The following is a 22,368-nucleotide window of genomic DNA, read 5'->3' as shown; positions in this document are numbered from 1 at the left end:
CAGGTTAATCACTGCAAAATGTCGAAAACCCAATTTCGTTTAACAACTTTCAAAATTTGACCTTTGCATAACCTTTAAAGGTCACAAAGCAATGTTGTGCACATTAAAATAAGGAAACAGGATACGTGCTATAGCTTATTGGAGTTAGTTCGTCGAAGAAGGTCGAAAACCCGGTTCGATTCCCACAACTTTGAAAATTTGACTTTTGTGAACTTTAAAGGTCAAAGGTCAAAGGTCAAGGATTATGACCTTTGGTGCAAAACTTACTCTGGAACATTCCAGGAACAATATAACGTCATTTAGGCTATTTGGCATTCCGCACTCCTCGGATTATCCATACTTTGATGAAATCAGCGTAAAAACAAACTTGAAGGGGGCGCCAGATAGAGCAAAATTTTGCTCGAGATAGAGCAAAATGGTTTCAAGACTTTAGGTGGGGAATGACCTCAAGACTATGCATAAAAAATATTGTCATCCTAGCTCTCAAAGTTTGGGCGGTCATATGATTTTTATGTCAAAATTCGCATTTTTCTAAGTTCGTGACCTTGTGACCTTGACCTTGGGATGAAAATGAAAAATCGAGCTCTGTGGGGCTATGCAGGTGCCATTGGGCAAACCAAATACCGAAACCCCTGCCAGATTCGACAAACCCCCTCGGAGAAGATGTAACTTGAAAACCGCTACCTCCTAAAAACACATGTTTTTTGGGCGTGGCTCTGCCCATAATGGGTGCACCATGCCCATTCTCAGGAAAACACAACTAGATCATGATATAAACCTCCCACCCAAATTTTATCAGGATCGGATCAAAACCCACGGAGCTATGCTTGGGACAGACAGACAGACAGACACACACCCATAACGAATATAGTGGTCACTTACTGACTCGTGAACCAATAATTCTGGCTGCCAGACCATGTATCCAATAAAGTTGAAATTTAAAACGTGTATTCCCTATCACTACTAAATCACAATTGTGAAGTTTCGCATCGATTGATTAAACGGTTCCAGAGAAAACATTATTTAATATTTTTCTCGATGCCATTATGGCTGTGAAATCATGTGACCCATCAATTATTCCTAAACGAACTTGTACATCCAAGGCTTGGAGAACATTTGTGTGAAGTTTCTCCTTGATGTGTCCAGCCGTTCTGGAGAAGAATATATTTTTAAAGGTTTTAGGGTTAATCCAATATGGCTGCGGAATCAAGAGACTGAAGATGTCATTAAATTTTTTTTTCTGTGGAACATTTTATCCCGAGATGACCCTCAAAATTTTTCATACTGATCAGATGTAGCATTCTGTATATGCAATTTTGACATCATAATGAAGGAACCTATGACATAGTTTAAAAAAAAAAAAAATCGCTCTTATTCCCCATGAGGAGTACTTGCCGTGTGCCAAGTTTCAATTTTTGGTGTGGTTTCAGAGATGGTGAGGTTTCAGAGATACGGAAGTCAAAAGTTTTTCTGTTTTTCCAACATGGCTATCACCACGTGACCTATGATGTCATATTATCATGAAAACATTCTACATTAGTAGTCGCACCTATAGTGAAAATTTCGTCTCAATCCCACAAGCGGGTGCAGAAAAAAACACGAAAGTTCTGTGCAGAGAAACAAACGGATCCAAGCGCAATACCCTCTCCATCGGTGAGGGTAATTACAGATTCCTTTTACACCAGGAAATATCACCCGTCACTTCGCTGATGGTAATACTCAAGGGGGATGGAGAAAAAGAGGGGGGGAGAGGGAGAGAGAGGTGGAGGAGAAGGGAGAGGGGAGAGTGAAGAGGTGGAGGGGAAAGGAGAGAGGGGTAGGGGGAGGGAAGACAGTGGTGAGGTGAGAGGAAGGGAAGGCAGGTGTATGGTGGAGCGTTAATTACGATTCATACCGTCTCATCAAAATGATTATGCATCGAATAACAGTGAAGATGAAAACAAAATAATGTCTGAAATCCATTTTCTACCGGTCAGACTAAAAACATGGCGATAGCCAAACTCCCTCCAGACATAAATACCGCCCGGACGTGTCAGGAGACGAACACCGCCCAGACACGTCCAGAGACAGAGAGAGACAGAGAGAGACAGAGAGAGACAGAGAGAGAGAGAGAGAGAGAGAGAGAGAGAGAGAGAGAGAGAGAGAGAGAGAGAGAGAGAGAGAGAGAGAGAGAGAGAGATGGGAGTAGGGGAGTTAGCAGAAAGAATATGTTGTGCTTAATGTACAACACAGACACACAGACACACACACACTTCTCCTTTTCGTAGAAGATGTCACCTTTTTTAGTTTTATTGCTGCCATGTCTCACATGAATGATGGCTTGCTTAAATGACTGTGGAGAAAGGTGATGTATACAAATATATAGCTGAATGATGATGTTTTTTTAATCACAAGATGGAAAGTACAGGTTTGGATCCCAATCCTATAACTTGAAGCCCCATTAATAATAACCAGTAATCCATCCATCCATGTGACCATACTCTGTGCAGAGCGTTGGTGCTGCCTAAGCAGTCTCCTTGGCTATTGGACACAATCCTGGATGGGTCACCACTCCGATGCAGGATACCAGCAAGATTGCCCTCATTTGGCCGACCTTGGAAGGGTTTCAGGCAGAATCAACCCCACCTGGTAGTAATTCAACAGCCGAGTAGGATTTGAACTCAGGATCCTCGGATCCCAAGCCCACAATCTTAACCATTAAGCCAACACTAGGCATAACCAGAAAGAGGCATCCACAACCAACCTTGGCCATGTTGTAGGACATCGGCCGAAGCCCTCACTTCTTTTTTTTCTTCCACCCTCACCTTTTCACCTTTAATCACTTTAAAATTTATTTTCTCCATAACCGCTCGAGCAATTGGCACAAACTTTCAACATGGGAGGGCACACGCATGGAGAATTTTTTAAAAACAAAATTACATGATGATTGGATGGAAAATGCGGCTGGCGTTCCAAAAAGTATGTTTTCTGCAGGTGTGTGTTGCAGGGTGTTTCACATATCAGGAGTAAAGGACTGAGGCCGAGCAAATGAAATAATCCTCCATTCCACTTCTTTCACCCCTTTTATATCCTTTTTTTTGTAACTAACAGACCAGTTAACAGATTCGTATGACAAAAAAAGTTTCAAGTTTTAGTAAAACTTCTGAATTCTTCTTAGGATGTCATGAAATTAAAATGGTGTGAACCTTTGGTTTTTTTTACATGCTTGCTCTAATGAAAATGCAATGGTTCTATCTTTTTTTTTAACAATAACATCTAACAGATCTTTTTTGTTCTTGTTAATCAAACATACCCCACTTCTTTCCTAAATTTGGTGGGTGAAAGAAGTAACCTCGTTTAATCGAAGAGTCCTTTAGTTTGGTCACCCTGTTCCATGCTGTCTAAAAATACCAATGATATGAGACAATGTCCATGTCTATTTCACAAAGGTCCACCATGTCACATCTATGGACATGAATACAGATACGACTTTGTCAGACAGGTTTTGTAACAAGTTGAGGGACCAAGAGGAGTGCAGTATGTCCCACGGGGAATGTTTTCGCCTTCGTCTCGTCCAGCAGATTGTGTCTTAATAAGCTGTACTGGGAAAGCAGACGGACGGGTATTCTGAGAAATTTCTCAGTGGGGCAAGTACAGATGGAATGTGGAAGACAACACCACGAGGAAGAAACGAGCTTCTTTATTTTGATTCTTCTCTATGAAACCAAAGGATGCCGACCATTTTCGGTGTGCATCCGTGGCTCCGTAGTTCATTCAAACAAGGTCCACAGCCACAAGCCATAGGGTTTGCATTGATCTGCTCGGGAAAGTCCTCGATGCCACCCCGCGACTCACTCTGAAAGACCCGAGGCTTGTGTTGGCTTAGTGTCCTGGCTTTATAATCCATTCCGCGTTTGGGTTTTCCTCATATATGGCCTTCATGTTCATTTGCTTGTGCAAACATTGGTCTCCTAACAAAGTGGGAGGAGTAAAACAAACAAAAATAAAAAAAAACATGCAAGTCAGACAGAGGTGATCACATCTTCTCAAGACGAAGAATGTTGGTGACAATAACATTCCAAAAAAGGCTTCGTACAAAACATAGTGGTGAAGAATGCCCAAAGGTGGAAGGTTTCTGATTAGGAGACAAAAATTGGGCTGTCCGGTTTATTTACTTTTTTTGTGTGTGTGTTTGGCAGCCTCTTAGTGATGTGCAGTTAATTGTTTTCACCAAAGACTGCCCGTGCAGCGGCCTTGAGATGTGCTGAATGATTAGTCCAGAGCAAATCCAAAACTTCGACAGCTGAGGTCTGCGTGAACACAAGTTTAAAGTTTTGGACAGGTTAATCGGTCTGAGACCAGGGATTTGTAATATGGATCGGTAGATCTGTGACTGTGGCACAAATACTTGTTCCAGCGTCACTCGCTTTCTGAGGGAATTGTCTGCGGCAACAGTAGTCACATGATCCACCACCTTGTCTTCTTGCGTTGCCAAAAATTTATGATGGATCAAATCTTTTGGGAGGAATTAGTACGGTCTAGTTACTATAGATTACGTGTGAACACAGCTTTGAGATCTTTATTTTTTTAAAGGCCTTGTTCTGAAATAAGGAGGTGTTATCATACTAAAATACACAATTTGGTGTCTGTTTGTCTCTGTGTGTAATTTTGACCGCAATACATTATCCAATCTCAACCACACTTAACAGGAGGACTAAGGGTCACATGATGGAGGTTGTAGCGGCTTCATTTGCCCCCTTCCGCAAAGGGGTTTTCTGCCTTGGGTGAAATCCTTATTGAGGTGTGTAAATAGCAAATGGAGTTCTTCCAAAGCCGCTTCTAATAACAAAAGCAATATCAATACGAATGATAATAGCATAATATTAATGATATTACAAAACAATATTAATACTAATATCCCCTCTCTCCAAGGGGTCCCCCCCCCCCCTTGGACAAACGTGTTCATATCTATAAATATAATATTATAAACCAGAAACACATATTATTACATTTTTAAACAGTCACTACTGCTGTTTAGCACTAAACTGAAAGGGAGGAAACCCAACGTTCTTGAGGCCCGAGCCTAGATCCACTGTAATCTAGATACCACGGACAGGATCATAACACGACCCTTCCTGTTGCTCCCGTAGGGAGTAGGTGTACGCGTTATTACAAATCAAAAAAAATATCCTGCCTTGAGAAATATAATAAACTATTTAACTGGCAAAAGATGTCTTGTTTAATGATCAATTGTAAAGGGCCAATTGTTAGTTTCACAACAAGCACATTGATCGGTAAGCTTCCAAAGCACAAAGAATGAAGTTATAAGAACCATTGTGATAAACTTTCAGCATAATTCATTCATTCAATTACTGTACTTTGACATTCTAATGTGCAACGGCAACATTTTGAGGACAATTTCCTTTGAGAAAATGTCAGCGCATCTATCTATCTGCAGATCATATTACAAGCTGTGAATGTTTTTGACGGTGGTTGTTGAGCACGTGTCATCACTTGAACAAAGAACTTAGAACAATCGACCCCCACAAGACAGGCGGTTCTGATGACGCAATCAAATGGTACCCTTTAGCTAATTGTGTTGAAGGTATAAATTCCTCAACTTGGAAAAGAACTGTCCAAATTAAATTCATTGTTTGTATTGGATAATCATTCTGCACATGATTTATCCTCCTGCAAGGATTGGATTTCAGGAATGTAGCTTTTACTGCAGAATGCCCACAACAAAATCCACAATGCAACAGAACATGTTGAGCAGAAGATCCACTTTGCTTGTGCTTCTTGCTGACTATTATTTGCTTGTGCACAGGAGCAATGCCTACTCTATTACCTACTCGTTCTCGCAACGTGTCTCATTCATCTTAAACTGATTTTTGGGATGAAGTTCCTTGAATTTTCGGTTGACACAACCATAACTTTTTTTTCTGCATAGCTTATGGAACACATGTTAAGTAGTTCTACACTTAATTTGTTTTATTAAACACATACAGATTCCCAGGTGAGTATTTACCTACCGATGTTTCCACCGACTTCATGTAGGCAGTACAACCTTTTCTGGTTCAGGTCGCTGTATGGAGAAAAAGAAAACATTTAAGAAGGATGAGCTGTTTACTAGAAATAGAAAAAAAAGTTTTAATTTGGAGGGAGGTGAGTTTTCATATTTTTAAAGCGTAAAGTAATTTGGTCCCCAAGAGTTTGTTTCTTAAACAAGTTGCTTTTTGTTCGGAGGGAGGGACAACAAAAACAGGAAAATAAGGCCGCTAACACTAATGTTCTGGAGGAAGGAAGCCTGACCTGTCTTGGAGAAATCGTGTAATAACGTCACCAACCAACAGGCAATCGTCCAGCTGAATCATCATGGAGACCTTGTTAAATTTTGGTGCATGCACTCGGATGAGGTACGGCAGCCCTTCTGTCTGCAATGGACACCACAGGTTATCAATAAACTTCGTATAATGAATTACCTATGTTGTTAGGATCTCCCTCTCTATCGAGTGCAGCCTGTGGCTGCTGGTTGTATCATTGGTTGGGACGCGGATATGCCGCTGATGCAGTGTCCCCCTTACCAGTACACTGGTACTCATTTTGCCAACCTCAGAAGGATGACAGGCTGAGTCAACCTCCTGGTGTATATCAATTCAGCGGCCCAACGGGGCTTGAACTCAGGATCCTAGGATCCCAAGCCACCACCCTAACCACTAAGCCAACACCAGGCTTGTTGGTAGGATAAGGCTGTCTTTGTCAGAATGTCATGGAACATATTTTGCTGGTATGAGGACTGTATTGTCTAGAAGAAGAAAATAATTTCAATTTGCCAATCATCAGATTCATTTAGTTTTCCTGAAGCAGAATGCTGTTTATGATACCTTTATGTAGTAATCGTGTCTCAACCACGATGAAAAGTGTGAAAGCAGATGCATGAGCAACATTTTGGTATTCCCATCGAAATACCGTTCTTATACTTCCAGGATCCAATATACTGTGCTGATTTATGTATTGTCTCCTCATGTCATTTTAATTCCTGTAACATATGTACAATCTCCTCCATGAGCTTTAGCCAGTGTAAAAAGTGTGTGTGTGTGTGTGTGTGTGTGTGTGTGTGTGTGTGTGTGTGTGTGTGTGTGTGTGTGTGTGTGTGTGTGTGTGTGTGTGTGTGTGTGTGTGTGTGTGTGTGTGTGTGTGTGTGTGTGTGAATTTTGTATACAGACAGAGAAATGGGAGGATAGCCAATACAAGAGAGACATTCACCTTTGAGCTGTCTTGCCAAGCTTTGGATATCAAATCAACTATAAAAATAGGACCACTGGACCTGTAGCTTATCTGGGCCCTGGCCTAATGTTGTGACCCAAATTTGGTCGCGTTCTAACTGGTGGATCTGGAGAAAATTTTTGAAGGAATTTATGCGATTTTCCCAAAAATTGACCAAGTCGGCCATTTTGACGCACTTCTGCTCATGTGATTGGCATGACCTCGGCAATTTAACGTCCATACCCTGGCCTAATGTTGCAACCCAAATTTGGTAGCATTCTGACTGGTGGTTCTGGAGAAGTAGATTTTTGAAGGAATTAACCAAGTCGGCCATTTTGACCAACTTAAAGTCATGTGACCGGAACAAGCTTTGCGTTCCCCATTAACAGTCAGGAGCGGAACATTGCTACCAAATTTCAGCCACATCAGCCTCGTGGTTTGGTCGGAAAAGTCAAAATAGGAGACGGACGAACAATGCACGATGACAATATCTTATTTGGAATTACAATTCCAGATAAGCTAAAAATGTCACCCTGGTGTTTCAAAGGCAGGCAGGGAGATATGTCCAATGTGTGTTCTGTCCCTCGGAAGGACGTTAAACGAGATGTTACATCTGCTAGCATTAATTGATGCACGTTAATGATCCCATGGTGTCCTTTATGAATGGTACTGTGGGTGAGTTATTGCTGACACCCTGGCTAAATTCCAAATTCCTGTCACCTTCAGTCAAACCTCTGGCTAGGTAAAACAATTGGCCTAAAAACCTGATCCAGCCAACCCCACAAGAATGTGTAAACGATTGGGGCCATTGAAGAAGTAGTAGTAGATGTACTGTATATGAAACTGGACTTTATTGAGATGTCCCCTTTGGCAGCTATTCTTGGCCAGTAATCTTCTTCTTCTTTCAGCTGCTCCCGTTCGGGGTCGCCACAGCGGATCATCCGTATGATCCGCACAGTGATTTGGCACATGTTTTACGCCAGATGCCCTTCCTGACGCAACCCTGGTCGCCTCTTACGACACAGGGATATGGTACACCTATTTTAACCGGGGTATACACTGGCCCAGTACACTGGTACTCATTTCGCCGACCTCGGAAGGATGACAGGCTGAGTCAACCCCCTGGTGTATTAATTCAGTGGTCCAACGGGGCTTGAACTCAGGACCTTTTGGATCCCAAGCCGCTGCCCTAACCACTGCGCCAACACCAGGCATAATTTTTTTATTTCTTAGCCAGTAATATTAAATGCATGAAACTGGTATGGTATTCTTGGCCAGTAATATTAAATGCAAACATAAGATTATTATGGAAGTTTACAAACCTCCTTTTTATCGCCTTTCTTTTCCTTGTCCAGGCGAGCAAGCTTGAGGAACATACGCATGCCACGTTCTTTTAAATGTGGCCTCTTGTTCGTCATGTCATTGAGCTCTCGTAATTGACGCAGGATGAACCCGGGTACCTGTAGGATGTCACAGATGTTGAATTGGAAAATGTGAAATCAAAGTCCCCAAAGGGTGAAAACAAATGCTGTGCTTTCCCACACTGAGCCAATTGCTCACCATCCACAACATCTCTTGGTGTTTGAGGAGTAGGTGCATGAGGCCTACACATCCTGGAACGGTGTGCAAGTCGCAGGTTTTCCTGGGGAGTATGACTGAGCTCTGAGGCATGAAAAGGTTTGGTGCCATCACCAGAGCGACATTTCCTAGACCCATGCGTGTCTGATCCTCGTGCTCTACCACCTTTGCCAGTAGCTCCAGCAAGGCCTGAAGTCACACAAGATGTTGCAATGCAAGGAGAATCATAAAATGCAACAGTTAGCCTTCATGTTTTAAAGGGTAACCAAGCTTCGTGTTTACCTCTGCAATTCAATGTGAATGTAATTGTACTCAGGTAATTGGAAATTTCACTGCCATCCCACTTCTTCTTCCCCTCCCCTACCCTGCCCGGTGATTTTTTTTTTACATCAATTGCCAATTTTCAAAGGCATAATATTCTTGTGGAAATGCTCCTTAGGGGTTAAATAAATCTAAGTATAATGTCAGTTAATATTCCGTGCACGTGAAGCGAGTGGGGTTAAGCAATTGGTTCATGTTCATCCGTCCGTCTTAACAGTTAATGATTGAGGAACAACTTATTTAAATTGAATGTTATATTTTGAACATGAATCGGAACATGAATAGGAAGACAAGTCTTTCGTTTTTCATACTTTGGCTTTGAATTCATCCTGATCACACACGGACAGAGAGGAGTGAGAATATATTTTTTTACTCTGTCTGCCTGCCTGGTAGTCAAAGAAAATTAAAAATCATTCCATCCAATTAAAAATCATTAAAAATCACAGACAGACAAACAAGCCGGTAGGCGGACATGGGTAGTCCACTACCCAATAGAACCTGACGCGATGGGCCCATTCGATGGGGAATGACCTGAGGATTAAGCACAAGAAAATTCATGATTCTAGCTTCAAGGGTTAATGCTGCAGATTGTTTTTTCGTTAAAATACCCCCACATTTAGAGGTTTTTCGGCCGTTGCTAGGCAACGGAGGGGTCCATAGAAACGGTTCTTTCTCACACATAACTAGGACATACCATGAACCTACCATACCAGTTTCATGTATATCTGACTCATAGTCTCTGAGATATAACGAACTTCGTTTTTTTATTGTTTTCGACCAGGGTTCATTCAAAGTCTATCTTCTCCGATAATTTTCATAGGATCCGGCTGGAAATTTTTGACAATATGGCTGAATGTATTGCCCACAGTTGCTCGTGGCCCGATTTTTGATTTTCGAAAAAATAAATTTTTTATGATTTTTCAAAAATTTCAAAGTCCCGTTGCTTGGCAACGGTGGTGTCCATAGCAACGGTTCTCATTTGCACACAACGAGGTCATGGTATGAACCTACCAACCAAGTTTCATCGAAATCGCTATTGTATCAACGGAGCACTGGACCGAACAGAGGGACAGGCAAACATATCGACGGAAAAAGTGATAATAAGGGAAGAACAAATTTCAAAAAAAAAAATTTTTGAAATTTTTTTTTTCGACTGGATCGACTACCCAATAGACAAACACAGAGAGAAGTTTATTTTTTTTTCAACGAGATCGACTACCCAATAAACAAACACAGAGAGAAGTGAAAACATAGCCTCCTTTACCTTTGGTGGCGGAGGACAAAAATACAGATAAAATGTGGATACGTTAGAATAACAGAGAAAAATCAGATCATTCTTAGTTGCTTAAGTTTTCCAACCCTTTGCCGAATTACCTTCACTGAAGGAGAGGGTATTACATTTGGGTTTGTTTGTTGGGTAGTCGATCTCGTCGAAAAAAAAAAAATTTCAAAAATTTTTTTTTTTTAATTTGTTCTTCCCTTATTATCACTTTTTCTGTCGATATGTTTGTCTGTCCTTCTGTTCGATCCAGTGCTCCGTTAATATAATGGCGATTTTGATGAAACTTGGTTGGTAGGTTAATACCATGACCTCCTTGTGTGCAAATGAGAACCGTTGCTATGGACCCCTCCGTTGCCTAGCAACGGCCGAAAAACCTCTAAATGTGGGGGTATTTTAACGAAAAAAACAATCTGCAGATATTTACCCTTGAAGCTGGAATCATAAATTTTCTTGTGCTTAATCCTCAAGTCATTCCCCATCGAACGGGCCCATCGCGTCAGGTTATATTGGGTAGGCGACTACCCATGTCCGCCTACCGGCTTGTTTATCTGTTTGTTATCTTGCCAAAACGAAGTTTTTGCAAGATATGTTAGTCAGCTTGTCTGTTTTTTTTCTTTGTTTTGTTTGTCTGTAATCACGTATAAAAAAATTCTGCAGAGCACAGTTATCATTGGAAATTTTTGTTACTTCGCATATCAGAGTCCTATAAAGGTGCCTTTCAGCGCATAAAATTTTGAAGGTCAAGGTCAAAGGTCAAGGTCACTTTGTCGCAAATCAGGGGAGTTGACGAAACCCTTATTTTTTGAGTAATTTTGATCGGATCGTCTTCAAACTTCATGGGAATATAGTTCATGGTCTGGCGCTCAGCTGATTAATTTTTGGTGGCGATTGGCCTTGACCTTCATGGTTAGCGCCTCAGGTCAAACATATTTGACCCCAAGGTCAAATTTTCAAGTTTTAGGAACCATATCGTGTAGTACCTCAAATTGAACACCTCGATGAGTGCTTTCTAGATATGTCAAGCTTGAGACATTATGACGTCATTTGGTGACGTTATGAGGCAAACGCATATTTTTCATGGTTACTCTGTAGAACGATTCTCATCGGAATCTCTCGTAGGCAGATATTCCTCAAGGAGTCACTCCTGGTGGATAGCAGCTCTGTTCACCTCAGTGTGACCTTAAAGAAGTCACACGTGGTCACCTTTTGGCAAGATACGGGTCACCCTGCGGGTGACATTGGTTTATTTGTTTGTTTGCGCAGAACTTTCGTGTTTTCTCCGCAACTGCTTGTTGGATCAAGACAAAATTTTCACCATTGGTGCGAATTCTCATGTAGAATGTTTTCATCGGAATTATGATGCCATTGGTCACGTGGTGTGGCAGCCATGTTGGAAAAACTGGAAAACTTAGGACCTCTTTATCTCTGAAACCGCACCAATGGAAAAAAACTGAAACTTGGCACACGGCATGTACTCCTTATAGAGAATTTGTGATTTTTTTATGACATCATAAGTACCTTCGTTATGATGTCATAATTGCATATGCAGAACACTACATCCGATCAGTATGAAAATTTTTGAGGATCATCTCGGGATAAAATGCTCCACAATTTTTTTTCATGACATCAATGGTGACGTGATTTGGCAGCCATATAATTATTTTTTAACTCCAAAAATCTCTGAAATGGCTGAACAGATTGAGGTGAAACCTCAGGAACAAAAGTTTCACACATATGACATTGTCAGTCACATAGTTTGGCAGCCATATTAGATTTACCCTCTCTCTCTCTCTCTCTCTGTATCGAGTGCAGCCTGTGGCTGCTGGTTGCATCATTGGTTGGGATGCGGCTATGCCGCTGATGCAGTGTTCCCCGTACCAGTACACTAGTACTCATTTTGCCGACCTCGGAAGGATGACAGACTGAGTCAACCTCCTGGTGTATATTAATTCAGCGGCCAACGGGGTTTGATCTCAGGACCCTAGGATCCCAAGCCGCCACCCTAACCACTAAGCTCACACCAGGCTAGATTTACCCTAAAACATATTAAAAAAAATATTCTCCAGAACAGCTGCACAGATCCAGAGGAAACTTCACAGAAATGTTCCCCGAGGCACGCATGTGCAAGGTTGTTAAGGAATAATTGATGTCACATGGTTTGGCAGCCATATTAGATTTATCATCTCTCTCCCTCTGTATCGAGTGCAGCCTGTGGCTGCTGGTTGCATCATTGGTTGGGACGCAGCTATGCTGCTGATGCAGTGTCCCCCTTACCAGTACACTGGTGCTCATTTTGCCAACTTCGGAAGGATGACAGGCTGAGTCAATCTCCTGGTGTATTAATTCAGCGGCCAACGGGGTTTGATCTCAGGACCCTAGGATCCCAAGCCGCCACCCAAACCACTGAGCCAACACCAGGCTAGATTTACCCTAAAACATATAAAAAATTTCTTCTCCAGAACAGCTGCACAGATCGAGAGGAAACTTCACAGAAATGTTCCCCGAGGCACGCGTGTGCAAGGTTGTTAAGGAATAATTGATGTCACATGGTTTGGCAGCCATATTGGATTTCAGAAAAATATCAAATCATTTTTTCTCTGGAACCACTAAATCAAATGAAGTGAATCTTCAAAATTGTGATGTAGTATTTATGGGGAATATATGTTTTAAATTTTCAACTTGATCGGACACATAGTCTGGCAGCCAGAATTATTTAATTTTTTGATGTCGGTTTTCTTCTATTTTTTTTTTTTAATGTACATATATTTTTTTGAATAAGGCTCACTTGGCTGTGCTTGGATGGGTTTCAGTGTAGAGGAGTAGCAGCTGAAATGTGAATCCTATCCAGGTTCCTCCTGATGACTTCATCTTTGCTTTTTGAGGGTTTGGGTTCCTTCTGATTACTCCAATGCAGGACTGTACCTATTTGGTGTTCCATTTGATCTGAATTGAATTTATTTTAATCCCATTGAATAATAATAATAATAATAATAATAATAATAATAAAGTGGCATGGGTCAGCATCAGGTGTCCAATCAAAGCGGGACGTCTTGATACCCACATTTGTATCACGAGTTTGTCATTGCAGGGCATCGACATGATGCAGTGACTCAACACCTGGAAGGACCACTTTTGGTATCCAAACAGATCTGCTCTCATCTACCATCTTCTTGGTGATCATCGGCTATCTGCACTTCCTATTTGTAGTAAGTTGCAAGTTTTGTTTCCGAGTTGTTTTGTCACAGCATACGGAGTACAATAATTCGCTCAAACAAATTTCCACAATCGTAAATCACTTTAAGAGCAAATTATTTGTTTGGAAGGTTAGAAAATACTGTAAGTGTAGTAGGTTTCACCTGTATGTAATCATTGGTTTAACTTAAATTTTACACTCCCCCTCTTATCTAAAGAGTTTAAGGTGAAATTCCCTTGGTCAAGCAACAAGGTAAACATGAAGACCAAGGAGCTTTCCAAAGAAGTCAGACATAAAGTGGTGGAGAAGCATCGTTCAGGAGAGGACAGGTCAGGCCAGGTTCAGGAGAGGGTTATTAGGAGAGGCTTATAAGGATATTTCATTCAGGAGAGGGTTATAAGGATATTTCAAAGTCACTCATTATCTCTTTGAGTACGGTGAAATCCATCATTAAGAAGTGGAAGACGTATCATACCAAGCAGACTCTACCCAGATCAGGTTGCCCATCCAAACTCAGCAGTCGGACAAGCAGGAAACTGGTTTGGGATGTCACTGTCAATCCACCACCGACTTTGAAAGATCTCCAAGGCTCTATGTCTGAGATGGGGATCAGTGTTCATCAATAAACAATATACCGTTCCCTTCACAAAGGCCTCAATGGACAGGTGGCAAGAAAGAAGCCATTACTCAAAAAAGTGCATCTAAAATGAAGCTTTCTGGAATTTGTGAAAGAAAAACATATTAATGATACTGCAGGCATGTGGAGAAACGTTTTGTGGTCAGACGAGACAAAAATTGAACTTTTTCGGTCTAAATTCAAAGCGTTACATCTGGTGCAAGCCCAACACTGCACATCACCCAGTCAACACCATCCCCACTGTCAAGCATGGTGGTGGCAACATCATGTTATGGGGCTGCTTTTCATCAGCAGGGACCGGCAAGCTTGTCACGATAGAAGGGACAATGGACTGTGCCGAGTACAGGAGAATCCTTGATGAAAACCTGCTTGAGTCAGCCATGAATCTGAAACCTTGAATGAGATTCACCTTTCAGCAGAATAGTGATCTGAAGTACAAAGCTAAAGCCACACTGGAGTTTACATTCAGCTTCGAGTTCAAATGCCTGCTGGCCAACATTTTCTGCCCACATCAAAACAATGAGTTGTTTGGCGGGTCACATCGCATCTCACTGCATTTCATGCAGTCAGCCTGGATGCCATCCCACTCCAAGTTTGAAAATAAGACCTTTTCTTTTTGGAGTTTTTTTTCTTCTGGTATCCTGAAAGGAGAGAGTGAAAAGGAAGTAACTCCATCGAGGCAGATACATCTTGCTTTTCTCACCCATTCCTACTGATGGATCTGATACTATTGTGTGTGTGTGTGTGTGTGTGTGTGTGTGTGTGTGTGTGTGTGTGTGTGTGTGTGTGTGTGTGTGTGTGTGTGTGTGTGTGTGTGTGTGTGTGTGTGTGTGTGTGTGTTTGTGCGTGCATGCGTGTCCATGTGTGTTTGTACACAGGTATATTGTGCTATCAATCGTCCATTCTCTCTTTTTTGTCCTTTGGCAAGGCTCTGCTTTTTTGAAAATGCTTTCTCTTTAGTTTAGCAGTGCATCCCTTTCTTTGTAAATTTATCATTTCAATTTCTATGAGGTGCAGTTAGTTAGGTATATTACATGCAGTCTCAAAACAGGGCGGGCAGGACGGCCCCCAGGTACACACCACTCGCCTGTAATCTGTCTAACCTGGGTTTGTTATCCCCGCCCAGCTATAAACTGTCATTTTGATGTTTCACGGGCAGGGTGATTCATCAATCTGTGTGCCGTCCCTCGGATGGAAGTTAAACGGGAACTCCTGTCTACCGGCATTAGTTGGTGGATGTTAAAGATCTCACAGTGTCTATTGTGAAGAGTAGGTGAGCTATCATGCACAGCCTGGCCAAGTTCCAAATTCCTGCCCTAATCTTAGTCGAAGATCACGTCTAGCTCGCCAGTTCATGAAAGACTTGGGCCAAGCTCTCCCCAGCCAACCGCACAACAATGTGGGAATAATTGTGGTCATTAAAGAAGAAGAAGAAGAATACATGCAGTCACAAAAGTTGATGCAGTGTCCCTCTTACCAGTACACTGGTACTCATTTTGCTGACCTCAGAAGGATGAGTCAACCTCCTGGTGTATTAATTCAGCGGCCCAACAGGGCTTGAACTCAGGACCCTCGTATCCCAAACCACCACCCGAACCACTAAGCCAACACCAGGCTTTAGGATTAGGTAAATGGACTGAATCCAATTTTGTTTAATTGTAAAAATGTTATCTCTTAATTATTAGTGTAGATAATTGTGCATGCTTAGGTTCTTAGTGCTTCTCTATTATCAGGTGCAGATAGAAACAAAAAATTCAAAGCAAGCTGAGGATAGACTGTACAATGCTTCCTGGTGGTGAGAGACACTTAATGTTACCAGGCATTAATGCAATAGTGAGTGAGCAAGGCTTCACACATTTTCTGTGATTGCTTGTGGCCTCGTCCAGATTACCCTAACAATTCCTGCTGAATTTGGCCAATTTTCTTCCAGTCACCAAATCGTTACAGCTTTCCTGATGCTGTTAGACCAATCATTGTGTTTCTTTGCCTGAATTTTAAATACTAGTACATGCCCGTAAAACAAAAAATAATAAAAATTAATAAATAAGGATTCAAACCCGAGCAAGAAACAACAACCACACAGGACGTTTCTTCGCTCTCACGTGCCCGTACGTGCGTGGCCCGGAAATTCGCATATTGCAGTTACGATTATTCGCAATTTAGTTTTAATGGCCAATTATTCAATTAGCGCCAACGTATTTTGCCTTTTCGCAATGTCGTCGCAAGGAAAAACACAAAGAGAACAGATGAGAGAGAAAAAATTTTTACTTCCTGGTTTGGAGCATACCAGCACTCTGATGTTACCGAAATTTATGCACCGTCTAATTTGAAAACGATCATAACTTGGGGCATTGTGTTTATCTATAAATGCGCATAAGAAATCGAGAAATTATTAGAATACACGAAGTCATCACTGTCCGGAAGTCCGTACGTTGTAACCCGTAATGGGGAACGCGGCTGAGCTTCCCTTCCCCATCGGCCACACCCACGCAGCAACGTGTCCTGTCATTGGTTTGGTAAATAAATGGCCATAACTTGGGTAGCACTTGTCCGATTAATATCAAACCTTTAAAAGGCACATCCTCAGGTCCCCAGCAATATATCTGGCAAGTTTCAATGAGATCAGACCAGTGGTTGTCGAAATAGCGGTCACAGACACACACACACACACACACACACACACACACACACTCACACACACACACACACACACACACACACACAGATTGCTGGAATTACAGATAGATAAATTTGGATAATCGGCCTCCAGGTGTTATTGTACAGCATACCACCCAGCCCAACAGAACCTATTTTTGCAAATATTCAGGAATCTTTTGATCCTGAAAAATGATCATCCCAGTTGGGTTTACCTTCAGGATATCCCGGTTGGCTTCTGGTAGAAGAATGATCAGAAGATTGAGGGCTTGTAGTCTTTGTCTTTGGCATTTGATATCTACAAGAGTAGTATGGCATTGGAAGGTCAGGATTTAAAAATATACATATATATATATATATATATATATATATATATATATATATATATATATATATATATATATATATATATATCATTAAGGATATAATATACGAGGACAACTTTGGCCATCAGTGTTCAACTCTTCAGGTGGGGAATTTCTAGCTAGGTCTTTACTGATTTTGCTTTTCCAAAGTAAAAGTTTAACATTTAAATCAATCAACTGATATACCAATCAAGTTATCACTCACGGTGATCGTGCAATGTCATGACTCACACTCTAATGAGGTGAAGGTGTGGAGGTACTCTGCTGTGAGCAAGGGATGAGGCAGCTCTCTCAGGAAGAGTTTTAGGAGGCTGGCAGCATCATGGGCCTGGATGCCATCCCAATCCAAACCTGAATCGTAAAACCTGGTTTCCACCTCTTGTCGTAGACTCTGATAATGCAATAATTGGTGGAAGATGGAACTCACAAGACAGTTAGCGAAAGATGTTCATGTTCACACAAAATGTGACGTCTAACTTTTTGCAAGATTTTGTCATTATTTAATCATCTCAACCATGTTTATTTTCTTTTTCACAATGTGAGCCATCCTTTCTGTTTATTAATTTTTCCCCCCAAAAAATTGTTATTATAAGAATCTAAAGTTTGGTCCTATGGAGGCTTTTTAAATATAGACATCGAGGCTTACAAAAAAGTTGGGCAAAAGAGGTTGGAACTTTAATGCCTATAATTTAGCAGGAGGGAGCAAACAGACCTGAATATATAAATTAGGGAACTAGCAGATACATAAAATACTAACTAGGGTTACAGACAGAACAGGAGAGCATAGATAGTATGTGAGTAGACAGGAAGCGCCAAAAAAAATTAAATAACCACATGATGGGCGTGGACAGGAAGCAAGGGAGGTATTGAGAGCAGAAAACATTTTAGAGCTTGGAGTGGCAACAATGGCATGTTCGCGAGATAGCACGAGATCGGATCGACTGAAGGAGGCTAACCAGAGAAATAGGGAAGAGGTAAAGGAAAGGAGATGAGCAGTTAGTCGGAACTTAGGGACGATCACAAGGTATGGGTTCTTAATTAGCAATTGCAACCTGGTGTGGCTCAAGAAGGTTTAAAGCCTGACAAGTGTGGAGACGGCGATGGTTCACGAGCAATGTACACGGTTTGCCTTTTTTATTTTTTGACCTTCGAGGGGACGCCACGGGCAAACTGGCGGGAATCGGGAAAAATGTAAATGATGAAAGTTGTAGTACTCGAAGAGCACTACTTGCATACCAACTTTCATTCAAAACAGTTGAAAACCCTCGGAGCTCAATGCCCAATTTATTGTTTTTTTGACATTTTCTAAGTTTGTGACCTTGTGACCTTGACCTTGGGACGAAAATGAAAAATCGAGCTCCGTGGGGCTATGGAGGTGCCATTGGGCTAACCAAATACCAAAACCTCTGCCAGATTCGACAAACCCCCTTGGAGAAGATGTAACTTGAAACCGGCTACCCCCTCAAAACACATGCTTTTTGGGCGTGGCTCTGCCCATAATGGGCGCAGCATGCCCATTCTCCGGAAAACACAGCTCGATCATGATATAAACCTCCCACCAAAATTTTATCAAGATCGGATCAAAACTCACAGAGCTATGCTCAGAACAGACAGACAGACAGACACACCCATAACGAATATAGTGGTCACTTACTGACTCGTGAACCAATAGAGAGGGATTGAAAATAATGATTGTGGGACAAATACTGGGAAGGTCTTTATTATGCATTTATTGGACAACTTTCATTGAAACAAATCAAAGTGATAAGTTATCAATTGCTTTTGATAACCGACAATGACTGTTGAACAATTGAAATGCGACGCTTGAATCATCTGATTGGTATAAAGTTACATCTCAAACATGTAGTTTTGACAGTCAATATGAAATACAACGGATTACCTTGACTCTGGATGTTGAACCTGAAATACGGAAAATCCCTTCTGTATCCAAGCTCGTGACCTCCAAATGAGTTAGAAGCTGCAAAGAAAGCATGTCTCATGACTCGACGATGGTGGCCAGTGGGTGACTTTGCATTCCTTCAGCATTACAGCGATGCTCGGTGGCTCGCGAAATGGAAAGCTGAAAAAATTGATTTGGCAACCACGACGAAGCTAAAACACACCGCTGAGATTCAAACCAAACCACGAGTTAAAGCTTGTAGAAATTCCTCATGTCCATGAGGATCTGTCGTGGGTATCATGACAAAGGGAAAAACAACATGCTCTTATTTTCTTACAATAATTCATAACTTGAGGAGCTTGGATACATTAGAACAGCGAAAGTCAAAGCCAGTGTCCTAATCGGAAAAAAAAATACTCCCTTTGTAGACATCGTCCTTCAAGGTTGCACGTATTTTTCCACGAGGCTCCTCCATGTTGTGTGAAGATTTCAAAATCCATCCTCCTCACTTTGTCCCTCTTCTGTCCCAACTTGTTGAAATTTCCTACCTGTGTCTATTCAATCTCACTCATCCCTCCAGTCTCTCCGATTGATCGACACACGATCGTCTCTATATTCTCATGAATCATGTTTGTCTGCTACGTACGGTGTCCACCATTCATGTTACAGGACTAGTCAGCAAAACAAACCATGTGAAAATATCTAATTTTCTAAAGGTCCTGACTCCCAAGGGTGACTGCATATCTGTTATGATGTCAGGAGATAGTTCGCAATATTGCAAACACTATTCTGTCAAAAATAATGATAGAGATAGTCACACTATTTCAAATGGTGTTCCAATAAAGAATATATATCTATATCTCTCTCTGTCTCTCTGTCTGTCTGTCTGTCTGTCTGTCTGTCTGTCTGTCTGTCTGTCTGTCTGTCTGTCTGTCTGTCTGTCTCTCTCTCTCTCTCTCTCTCTCTCTCTCTCTCTCTCTCTCTCTCTCTCTCTCTCTCTCTCTCTCTCTCTGTCTCTCTGTCTCTCTCTCATATTCTTCACATAGCATTGGTGCCACTGAAGCAACTTCCTGAGCAAGGGTTATATAATGGGAGGTATATTTGGTTAAATACCAGCAGTAGTTCTGGCAGGAATTTGGAATTTGGTCAGCGGTGCTGCTGATAACTCACCTACTCTTCATGAAGGACACCACGGGGTCTTTAACATCCATCAACTCAGGCCGGTAGATGGACAGTACACAATTTGATGAATCACCCTGCCTGTGAAACACCAGGATGACAATTTATAGCTGGGTCGATATTTGAATCCAGGATAGACAGCTTTGAGGCAAGTGTGCATACCTCTCGGCAATCCTGCCTCCCCTTCATGTTCTGCTAGACTTGGACAGTGTGTACCTGAAATAATTGCTCCAGAGAACCAGTTCGCACATTTTGAGACCCCCAGGATACTCGCTCTTGGTACCACACTATACTGTGCCATTTGCCACGATGAAAGGATTGTATGCAGGTTATTTTTCATGGTATTCCATTTAATTTATGGCCTGATGAACTGTACCGGTGCTTGTATGACATCCCAATGACTGTGCTCTCTTTTGTTAGACGTAAGACTCATGTCTGATCTGCACAAACAAGCCGCAGTATGGTTCGTCTGCAAGATCGAAGGTCAGTTATTGGCATTTCCTGTGATTTCCCACTTCCTGATGGCATTCCTCACAGTTGATTTTGAGATTGTTAGGATAGTTGAAATCATCCTGAAATATTGTTCCCCACTCTATGGCAGGTGATGATCACTCTTCATTGTAACTCTATCAACTCACTTCCTCTGGAACATGATGCTCCGGCACTGAGCAAAGAAAGCGCCATGATTTCTTCCACTGTCTTTTGATTATATTCACAGTTGTGCAAATCTGAATCGTCACAATGGAAAGACACATCCCAGGACTTTTTTGTTAGCTATTGGAAGAATACATAATGCTTTAAACATGCTAATAACATTTGAACCTGTGTTTTGAGTGCAAAGGTCAATGAAGCCTTGAAATAAGTGATATTTTTGTACATCCAAGTTATAAAAGTAACAAGCATAATGATTAACTGACAATTTAAAGTTCAATTTTGATTATACACGCATGACAAGCTGTACTATTAGCGAAAGTGATGAGTGAATTACCAGGACGCCACCTGTCGTTATGAAAATTACTATTGAATGGCTCCATGCACGAGACAGCCATCTCCGTGATGATTCAATCATTCCATGATGTGTTCTCAATGTACTCCACCAAAGCTGTAATCCGTCGTACAAATTAAAACCTTCAATTATTGATCGACTCACATCTTGAAGGAAGAGAGGAATCTTTACTTTCTGTGAAATCTTCTGATCGTGTTCGAGTAGAGTTGTCAGCGGTACTCCAAAAATCCTGGAATCTGCCAAGGAACAAGACACAGAAAGACAAAGAACCTGTGCTCTCTCTCTCCCATACTCACCCCTGCTCTATTCTCGTCTCGTTAATCTTCCCCTCCATTAACCCCCCTCTCCCTCCCCCAACCGAACCACCACTTCCCCTTATCCTGTCCCTTTCCTTTCTGCCCCTCCTTCACTCATGTGCAATGGCTTTGTCTCTTTGTTTCACTTTGATCCCCAGTCTGTGAACTCTCCATCCTCTGTCGTTTAGCTCATCAACAAGCCATGATTTCTGTTTCCATCATTTATTTATTTTTTAATACAAATAAAAAATATATAACATAAGTTGTGTTTCTTTACTTTATAACTATGAGGGTCATCTCAAAAGTTATATACCTCAATTATAATTTTTTTTAAAAGGAAAACATGGAGGTGATCGCAAAACTGCATGTGTATCGTCTCATTACCTCCGCCACCGAAGGTGAAGGAGCTTATGTTTTCACCCCTTTCTATCTGTTTGTCCGTCTGTTTGTTTGTTTGTGTACAGGATATCTCAAAAAAGTTGCAGACAGATCCAGATGAAATTTTGTGGACAGGTTGGGTGTGTGACAAGCATGAACTGATTAGATTTTGGTGAAGATCCGGATCCCGATCCGGCTACTGGAATTTTTTCAGTGATTCTTCACCATTGAGAGATGGGGCGAAACCGATACACTATATAGCACGATATCTCAAAAGTTGTGGATGGATTTGGAAGAAACTTGGTGGACACGTTGGGTGTGTGACAAGGAAGA

The 22,368-nt window shown here is 41.5% G+C and overlaps 1 protein-coding gene and 1 long non-coding RNA gene across 5 annotated transcripts in view; one reads left to right on the top strand and one right to left on the bottom strand.

Moving 5' to 3' along the window:
• Positions 1-21,552, top strand: part of LOC147017486 (uncharacterized) — a 26,466-nt gene extending 4,914 nt beyond the window's left edge. The window contains exons 2-4 of the long non-coding RNA XR_015049524.1: positions 13,515-13,632; positions 20,776-20,838; positions 20,957-21,552. This is a non-coding gene — a long non-coding RNA (uncharacterized LOC147017486). The remainder of the gene's footprint in view (positions 1-13,514; positions 13,633-20,775; positions 20,839-20,956) is intronic.
• ARHGAP18 (Rho GTPase activating protein 18) overlaps positions 2,363-22,368 on the bottom strand; it is an 80,632-nt gene continuing 60,626 nt past the window's right edge. For 3 of the 4 annotated variants that reach the window (XM_085847187.1, XM_085847185.1, XM_085847186.1), the window contains 9 exons: positions 21,506-21,597; positions 19,177-19,254; positions 17,508-17,667; positions 17,127-17,209; positions 8,806-9,012; positions 8,568-8,705; positions 6,292-6,413; positions 6,012-6,064; positions 2,363-3,950 (listed from right to left, as the gene is read on the bottom strand). In XM_085847187.1, the coding sequence (XP_085703313.1) occupies positions 3,862-3,950; positions 6,012-6,064; positions 6,292-6,413; positions 8,568-8,705; positions 8,806-9,012; positions 17,127-17,209; positions 17,508-17,667; positions 19,177-19,254; positions 21,506-21,597 (1,022 nt within the window). In that variant the 3' untranslated portion in view covers positions 2,363-3,861. The remainder of the gene's footprint in view (positions 3,951-6,011; positions 6,065-6,291; positions 6,414-8,567; positions 8,706-8,805; positions 9,013-17,126; positions 17,210-17,507; positions 17,668-19,176; positions 19,255-21,505; positions 21,598-22,368) is intronic. The other variant, XM_085847188.1, reaches the window with a different exon arrangement.

Source organism: Eptatretus burgeri, chromosome 11 (genome assembly GCF_056783735.1).
Source record: "Eptatretus burgeri isolate ZD-2024b chromosome 11, Ebu_testis_v1, whole genome shotgun sequence".
NCBI classification, from domain to species: domain Eukaryota; kingdom Metazoa; phylum Chordata; class Myxini; order Myxiniformes; family Myxinidae; genus Eptatretus; species Eptatretus burgeri.
The sequence above is the reverse complement of the archived record's forward strand: the minus strand, read 5'-3'. Positions and strand labels throughout refer to the sequence as shown.